The sequence below is a fragment of the Sprattus sprattus genome (genome assembly GCF_963457725.1).
Source record: "Sprattus sprattus genome assembly, chromosome: 17".
Lineage (NCBI taxonomy): Eukaryota > Metazoa > Chordata > Actinopteri > Clupeiformes > Clupeidae > Sprattus > Sprattus sprattus.
The window spans coordinates 29,978,699-29,988,319 of record NC_137915.1 but is presented as its reverse complement, the minus strand read 5'-3'; the positions used below and the strand labels follow the sequence as shown (position 1 = coordinate 29,988,319).

Sequence of the window (9,621 nt, the reverse complement as noted above, 5' to 3'; positions counted from 1 at the left end):
AGGGTGGAAGCCAGTAACGGAGCAGACGTAGTGTAGAACAATCCTTTACTTATCTTCATCAATCCAACTCACGTACATTACCTCAGGTATCATTAATATCCATCGTAGCGACCCTAGTGGAATGTAAGATATACCACAACAGGCTTATTTAATAGGGACCAAACTGGGGCAGCCAATACAACAGTGATCGCTCTAGCACGGCGGGGAGGAGAGGGGATGAATAATGAACGAAAATAGAAAAGTAGTGCGCTAAACCTAGCTCACACCTAGGTCAAACCAAACACAAAAGCAAACAAACCAAAAACTACAAAGAGCAAAAACTGACACTAAATTTATGGCAAAACAAAGCAGCAGTGGCAAATCTCCTTCAGCAATGACAAACCACAAACACGTTGTAGCCCAGAGATCGCTACCATCTACCTGGCAAGCCTGTTATATACTGGTGGCATTTTGTGCTTATGAATGCCAGCCACTGCATGCTACCTGGGGGCGTGGCAGAGCAAGACAGAATCTACAGTGGCTGCTGAGGAACAGGACCGTAGTTCTGCCGGTTACATTCGCACCAAATATGGCACAAGTTTGGTGTGTATATAATCTAATAGAATTCCCCTTCTTCATAAAGTAGCATAAATATATAATTTCTGTACATGAAAATATATATGTTTAATTCCCCTAGATTAAATGTAATATTGGCAGTTAGTCAGCAGTTAACAACATTTCTGCTCTAAAGGAATAACTTTTTATTGCTTCTGTTAAGTGGTTGTTTCATATTGTCTTTTGAAACACAATGAGCCAAGTAGACCATTTCAGATCAATTAAGATGCAAGACAATTAACAGGAACAGCTGGTGTAAAGGTATAATAATGTATGTTGTGTTGCTTCTGTTTTCTGGTTGTTTCATGTTTTCCGTTTAAAATCAATGAGTAGAAAAGTAGAAAATATGTTTAGAGCAAATCAAGTGATATGATACGGTATGGTATAATGGGGACACATGTTTCATTAATGAATTGAAATTCTGCACTTTCCATTTTAAGCAGGATGCAATAAACACTGTACTATTCTCTCAAATGATCTAATATTTTAACAATGTGAGTGGGCTCTATGGGTCACAGTGCAAGAGTTCTTACAGTGGTAAATACAATCAGTCTGCTTCAGTGAATCCACACCTAATCCAGCGGTCATTTAGACTGGGCTAAAGATCTGATACAAACAATGAAACTTTGATGTATGATAAGGAAATCAACTACATGGGCTACTTCAAGTATGAAAATTAAGTAAGCAAGTTGTGTTATACATTCTGTTCTTTCACCAGTAGAGGGCATGTTCTTTCACCAGTAGAAGTTATTCTCTTTATATGTTCACATTATGGGGTCTTGAAACAGAGGCCAGATTTATTCTCATTTTCCTCTTTATATAGATTCATTCATTTATATATATATATATATATATGTATAATATCATGTGCAAATATGAACGAATTCCTCATGTCTAATGGGTATGGTTTTCTGAATCAATCTGACACACATCATACCTGTTGTGAGAATACTGACAATGCCTCCTTCACATCAATGCAGAAGCATGCAACAAACTGATCTGGGACCTGATGAGGAACAGATAGCTCCCAGCACTAGATTAAATCTGGAAATAAGCGCAGTGTGAAGAACTCTGTGCTCTTTCATTCTCCTTTAGCCATTTTGTCCTTGCTCCCATAGTATGACATTAAAGCTCTTCACTTGGTTGAAAAGGATTGACCAAAGTCATATGTGACCTACCACCTGTTGTAGATGGTCTTTTCTATGTCAACATATAATCATATCAACCTGCTCACTCATTTGGTCATCTTGTCTACAACAGTCACAAATACAACTTGTTAAGAACTGTGCCCAGAGGCATTCGGCTTCACAATTGACATTGATTGAGCTATGATTGTTAATGATTCCAAGCTGAGTATCTTCAACATTTTGTTTTAATCAAAAGTAAGAGTGCTCAAACAAAACACTAAAATGCCATCTCATCTCCAGCAAGACGGAGCGCTTCAGTTTATGTCTTAGTAACTTGGTTACATCAAATTAGAATCATGTGAACCTGGAATTTGTGACAGGACGTTCTTTGTTTGAGTCTGTGCATGTGAGAGAGAGAATTTTTGGGTGTGTGCATGGTGGCACATGCTTTGTATGTCTCTCTCTCTCTCTATCTCTCTGTGCTATTCCTAGCCAGCAGTAAGGTAGTATCTAATTGGCTGCTTCAAGAGGGTGAAACAATCGGTGGAGCTATGGACAAGATTGCTTCCATTTCTGTCATCATGCTGAGATGTTCACAATTATGAATGACTGCTAACTGCCATCATGGAAGAATGGGTGAAGCTATGTTTCTGATTTCAACACATTTCTATAGGGTAAGAACCTGGATTATTCCCTAAATACAGTTGTAATGATAATTTTTGTATAAAGTTCATTCAAGAGTAAAGTGGTAGCTATATTTGTTTTAAAAGGGGCCAACTTATGTACTTTAAGAATCTGATCTGGGATCATCTATCTGCCTGATGTTACAGTATGTGTAGAGTGTGGGTATGTGGGGAAACTGACTAAGCATAATATAGATAATATAATGTTATCTCTCTCTCTCGGTATCTATCTATCTAGCTATCTATCTCATATACATAAACACAAACACTCATACAGGAACTGCATTTTCAATTTAATATGCTCAGACTTCATGAGGTTGCTATTCTGAGTCGGACCATTGAGTGGAGACAACACTCGTACAATTTAACCATCAGCCCATTATGACATTAGGTGAGTTTACTCTTCACATTTGAAGATTCTAATGTTCATACAGGGACTGCATTTCCGATTTAATATTCTCAGTCTTCATGTGTATCTGTCTTTCAGGACTAGTCATTGTACTCATCCTCTTGGGGGAACTGAATGCAGAGTTGGGCACCACACCCAACTTGAAGCACATTGTCATTGGACGGTGCTACAATTACATTGCTTTAATCAGTCCCAGTTCCAGGTAGGATACGTAAGGATAATGTGAAAAGATCATGGCCTTTCTTTAAAAAGAGGAAGAATATGTATTTATACTTCATACGCTTACCCCAAATAGCAGACACTACTCCAAAATAAATCATTAACAAAAAGCATGGTCACTAGCACCAAATAACCCACTGACCATCACACTTCTTCACAGTGATTGACAGATGGTGTCCAGATCCCCTCCAGCATATTTTCTTCTTCGCCTCACAAAGTCTCTCTGTGATTTAAGCACCTACCTCTTAGATTTGTCTGTCCATAACATTCTGTCAACCATCTTACCCCCAGTATCTGATTTCGTTTAGTCTTTTCATGTCATTGACCAGACACAGATATGGCTTTTTCTTTGAAATTGTGCCCAGAAGGCCAGCATTCTCCCTTTGCCATTGAAGATAAGACTTTGGGTTTGTGGGTACTATTTAATAGCTGTCAGCTAAGGACCTGTGGCAAATATGTTTCTGGAGGTCCTCATTTTTATTTTCCTGTAGTTGTCCACTGTGGCCCCCCACTGCTGTTTGGTTAGATCCAGTCATGAAGATATTACGTTTAAAATCAACTGAAGTATTCATTACAACATTTTCTGAGTGATTCCAAATTTTGATCTGTAGTGTGTATAAAATATCTATATCTATCACTCTCAAAATACATCAATAATAACAGAACTCAAGCTGAGATATTATCTGAATGGTAGTCATGACTGACATCCAATATTTATACTGTGCCCTCTGCAGATGGAAATAGAAACCAACAGATAATTAATAGAGGCTCTCTGGTGTCTGTGACTATGTCTGTAAAGATCCTGGGTTTAGATAACTTTGCTTTTCCCTGTACTTTTCTGATGGCACTAAAAACATAGAAACTGATTTTCATATTGACCACATGTATCCCATAGCCTGTCTACATTGTTTGGTCTGACATTTGTTCTTAGATATGACTGTGAGGGAATCTGGAGAGAGTTTGAGGAGGCAGTGGTGAGAAGAACGCCCTGTAGTGTACGTGTAAAAGACTACAAACGCATGTTTCAAGCAACTCCACAAACGCTGCCTTGTGACAAGGTAACTGTCTCTCACCATAGGAGTGTCAACCTACAGACTAATACAAGGTAAATATGTGGTTAGCAGGGGGCACTGTGTCGCAAGCAGTAGCCCAAACCACATTCGGGCTTGACGCCCATGGAGGACATGGGTTCGAATCCGGCCTGATGTCATTTCTCCTGCCCACTCACCACCTCTTCTCCCGCTCATTTCCTGTCCCACTGCACTATTGAATAAAGGCAACAACAACTAAAAAGCCCAAAATAAGTCTTTTTAAAGTGTGGTTAGCACATGAAATTGTTATGATGTCATGTGCACGATGCAATTATGAGCAGAATTCACTCCATCAGTACAAGTTGTTTTAATGTTGAGTTTGTTTTATTATTTTCTATTCTTCATTTTCTATTCTTCATTTTTTCCACATCTTTTTTGAAGTTGTATGAATGTGACATTCACGTGTTGAGTCTAGTGGATATTCCAGCACATTCTCTTGTTTGTGGGTGTCTCCAGCTGCTGTTCTGGAGTAAGACGCACGATCTGGTACACAGCTACTCGGCTGCAACCCGTCGTTTCTGGACCTTAGAGGACACTCTGGTGGGTTACATGTTCAATGACCTCATCTGGTGTGGGATGGAGACGAGAGATAGAGGTACATTCCACACCTCCCTGTGGGCATAAAAACATCTTTTCATTTATCTGGGTGCGGCCCGGTTTAATCCCTGGGTACATTTTTAGTTGTGTTCAGGCATGCCTTGGTTATTCAACTCTGTGCCGGAAAAACATCTTCTTTTTGTTGTTGTTTTTCAGGATTCAATTTCAGTGCCTGTCCTGAATGGTCTGAATGTGTGAACCATCCAGTTTATTCTCTATGGAAAAAGGCATCACAAAATGTGAGATTTTAAGCATTATTTAGTGCCATTTAAAAATATATCCAACTAAGGAAGTCTGTTTTTTGTTAAACAGTTTGCAGAAGCTGCTTGTGGAAACATCACTGTCATACTCAATGGATCCCTCAAAGGTGCATTCAACAGGAAAAGGTAATTCCGGATAGGTTATGTAGCGCCCTCTTGGGTACAGTCGACTACGCCACCCCTCATTATATCGGAGCAAGGGGAACTCAATAACACTATTGCCACAGTTGTCTGATGAAAGTATAAAAAGAGTCTTTATTAAGAAATTGTACACCAGAGTGGAGTTGGTAGGTCACCAGATACAAAAATACATAGACACAATATGGAAGACCTGGGAAAAGTGCGGCCCCAGGGCCATTTAGGGCCCCTTGGCTGTCCCTGACCAGCCTTCGGAGGTCAATGGTAAATTAGGAATCAAACTTAAATACCTGTACATATTCACTGCTGCAAAAAATGTATGACTGCTGTCATTGGCAACAGGTTTTGTGCTTCTGGGTTATCTCCCAGGCCTTTCTGTGTGGAAAATGCATGTTCTCCCCGTGTTCACAAGGGGTTTTCTCCACTCAGAACCCCAACAGAAAAAACCTGCTGGGGTCCTGGAGGAAGGACAGTCTGGGATGGGATAAATGCAGTAGCTAAATTCACAAAACGACCTCAGGCCTGCGTGTGTGCGTGTGTGTGTGTCCTGTGTCGCCTCCATGTATTCACGTGTGTAGTGTGTCGCAGTCTGACAATTATTATTATTATTATCTTTAATATCATTCCGCAAGAAGTCCGTTCATTGAAGGTAACTGAAAGTCATTGAAACTTGAAGTCAGAAGGTGGGCAGAATTGAATTCAGCCTACTGGTCCGCCCCTCCACAACAGTCCCGCTATCTCATGTGGCCCTTGGGGAAATGAATTGCCCACCCCTGCAATATGGGGACTGGGGAACCTCGGCAGTGGGCCACTAGGAGAACTGATGTCAGGCCAGGTCTCTATAACACAAGTGGTCTTGTGCACAATAAATAACACATGTTTAAATTCAGGGATAATGCACTACAATATCCAAGACACTCAGCTGAAATGTGACCAGGCAATTAAGAGTTCAAACTTCATGCACACTCCAATCTCTGTAGGCTACTAGAGTGAGAAAACTACAGAAACCGGCTATCCAGGGTAAATTCCTAATGGGCCTTATCAGCACCGAGGCTGTTGTGGAGGGGGGAGGGAGACACATGGACTGGAAGTAAAGTAAAAAGAAACAAAATAAATCCACTTCAGCCTACGGCTCACATTAAATAAATTACACTTATACGTCAATGTCAATAGGCTAGAGGAACATAAACAAACACAATAAAGAAAACCATCCATGATTGGCACCAATGCATCAAAACACATCTAAAAAAAGAGAATAGCAACTAGCACCCCTGTGTTGCTGCGAGGGTCTAACACTGTTGAAGTGGGCTACGACCACTATGGCTGCTCGCTTCTTGAGAACAAATCCTCACTGCTACGGTAACATTGCAAAGCAGTTGTTACGCACAACAACAACACGGCATCACTGTAACTGTGCAACTGGAGAGGGAGAAGGCACCAAATTAAAATAACTGGCCCACGGCTACAGTTAGTTGGTGTTATTCTTTCCATATTGTGTAGACTTTAACATATGAGCTTATAACATATAATCTTTCCTCTTGTATAGACTTAACAAACGTATGAGATTATAACATATAATCTTTCCTCTTGTGTAGACTTTACAAACGTATGAGTTTATAACATATAATCTTTCCTCTTGTGTGACTTAACAAACTTATGAGCTTAATACATATAATCTTTCCTCTTGTGTAGACTCTACAAACATGTGAACTTATAACATAAATCTTCCCTCTTGTGTAGACTTCACAAACGTATGAGCTTATAACATTTAATCTTTCCTCTTGCCTCTCAGCATGTTTGGGGGTGTGGAACTCGACAGTCTAAACCCCAGAATGGTGACTCATGTGAACATCAAGGTGGTGACCAACCTGGAGGGACCATGCATGTAAGACTATGGGGTGCAGGGACTCAGGGATACGAAATCATACATGTCAGACTCTGGGGTGCAGGGACTGAGGGATAGGGGACTATACATGTCAGACTCTGGGGTGCAGGGACTCAGGGATACGGGACCATACATGTAAGACACTGTGGTGAAGGGACTCAGGGAAACGTAATTTAGTGACGCTGTGTTACTGACAACACCAAGCAAACAGTGGCATGGAACTGGACTATTTTAAGTCCTTATCAATGAACAGGGGAAATAGGTTGATTGGCATGTTCTGTAGCTTTTCACATCCATTGGACTTGTTATGTGTCTGGGGCAATTTTTTATCTTCTATGAATGGTGAAGGTTTTGGGCAGCACTGATTAATTAAGCAGACTAATGGTTTTTCTTTTCCACCAGAGAGTCTTGTACACAGGGATCCATTGTGGATCTGATCAAAATCCTCCACACCAGAGGCTTCCATTGGACCTGTACAGACAATGAACTGTTAGTTTATGGTTTTCTTAAACATGGAATGAGGTGGTTTGCCTCTTAGTATTGTGGTGGAGAGAAATAGCCAGATCACTGATCCAAATCTGTTTATTCACTTTCCAGGACTCTAACGATTCTCCAATGTATGAAGAACCCCAAACAATACTCCTGCCTCACCTGTTCAGCCTGCCTCTTGAACAGGAAGAGGCCAGTTCTGTAATATTCATGAGCAATGAAAATAATAACAAATACATGTCATAGCTGCACATAAGTAGGGTATAATTAATGATACATAAATGAATTGATCGATTGAGGATATTTGTTTATAGATTCCTTGACTCAGAAGACCTGCATTAACTTGACTTGTATTGAAACATTGAAAAAATATTAGGCTTGAATCACGTATTGAGAATGCAAGGGAAAGCACTGGTTTAGGATATGTTTATGCTGTGTGGATATCAGTTTAAAAGTCCGTCTTAGGCATTGACAGATATATCTGGGGTGCTTCGCCTGTAATTGTAGAGATTGTGTCTATGTTTTTATGCATAGTGCACAAACAGAAATGCACACATAAACACACAGTTAATTTACTTGCATTAGGTCAATTTGCATGTGTTGTTGTGATTATTTTTTAAACAAACAAGCCTTTAATGAAACATCACATTGATTATGAATTGGCAAGCTGTTGAAACTAGGTTATTAAATAAAGAAATATGCTGTTGTAAATTGTTTTCATTGCATGCCTTATAACACTGGGGGAAATTCTAAGCAATAAAAATATATGCACCATCTCTAAATAATAAATAATCTAAAATATAATAGTTCTACTGTCATTTTGGTTAACTGATCTATAAGCCAGTTATCTTCTGACCAAAACCGACCTTGTTTCAGCAGATAACACACTGTACTTAGACAGCTTGTACTCCAGGGTCACAATTCTCTCGTTAATATCAAATCCAACAAGAGGCCAACCTTTGTCCCTTCTCGAGTAATCTCTTATATTTGTTATCAGGGGAAGAGGGAAGAGAATTTTCAGAAACGGTCTGCTTGTTTCTTAATACAGGATTCCATAATGGTTTCCAAGACCATCAAGATCGTCACCGGGGTAATAGCCATAGGTGCAGTTATTCTAGCTGTTGCCCTTGGGACTTATTTTGGTATTAAAGGCAATCTAAAGTTAACAATCATGAACAGATGCGAAACGCATTTGAAAGAGATAAGCCTTACCAGGTAATAATGACCATTTAAACTGCCCTTTGATCTTAGACTTACAACATTTTACATACTAATGCAATGGTTTACAAGTAACATGTAAGCTAGAAAAACATTTGTGGCAAGGTGGTGTAGGTTCCCCTTTGTGGAGCACAAGCAATTTGGATTTATTTGGTTTAGATTTTGAAGAGTGCCACTACAGATCCTATGTGACTTTGACATTGCACTGACTTGCGCTAGATATTCTGAATAGATTTACAGATTGTCATTACAATAGAAGATTTTATTGCATGCGTGCTTGCAATTGGTGACTGTAAACACCAGTAACAACTTCAAGTACAACAATGATTGTGATGAGGATTATGTGGTGATTATGATGATATTATTATTAGTAGTAGTATTCATAGTTGTAGCAGTAGTATTGTATTATTATTATTATTTTTGTTGTTGTTGTTGTTGTTATTGTTGTTGTTGTTAGTAGTAGTAGTAGTAGTAGTGGTAGTAGTATGAGGAATTGTTGGGTTTGATGTGGTGTTAAGGCCTAGGGTGCCAAAACAATAAGGGAGATAGAGGCAAGCGGGTTTTGTTGTAGAACGGCGGTATTTATTCAACAAAACGGACAGCGGTACAGTCATTCGGATCGTTCTTAACTCCCAACTGCAGATCACGGTATCCGCGCTCATAAAGGCCACCTCTCCCCTCTGCGCCGGTGTAGCTCCTCAGCGGATCCCCGCAGCCCCGCCCACCTGCACACCTGAATACCAGCGCTGCAGGAGCAAGCAATAAGCATTCACACAGAAAAGGCCCAGTGGCCGTCACATCCCCCCCCATAAGAAAAATCCCCTTTAAAAATTAAAACGTTCATAATAAAACAGAAAATAAAAATGATTTACAAGCAAAACTAGCCAAGTTTACCGCTTCTCTTTTTGTAC

At 39.9% G+C, this 9,621-nt stretch overlaps 1 protein-coding gene across 1 annotated transcript; it reads left to right on the top strand.

The window, feature by feature from the left end:
- Positions 1-2,785: 2,785 nt before the first annotated feature.
- On the top strand, positions 2,786-7,697 carry LOC308378599 (ADP-ribosyl cyclase/cyclic ADP-ribose hydrolase 1; the record flags this gene model as incomplete). The annotated part of the gene is made up of 9 exons (XM_080855537.1): positions 2,786-2,795; positions 2,892-3,015; positions 3,964-4,090; positions 4,580-4,718; positions 4,877-4,959; positions 5,033-5,106; positions 6,911-7,003; positions 7,406-7,492; positions 7,601-7,697. 9 exons carry the CDS (start codon positions 2,786-2,788, stop codon positions 7,695-7,697), a joined length of 834 nt encoding a protein of 277 aa, XP_080711663.1.
- Positions 7,698-9,621: the final 1,924 nt, after the last annotated feature.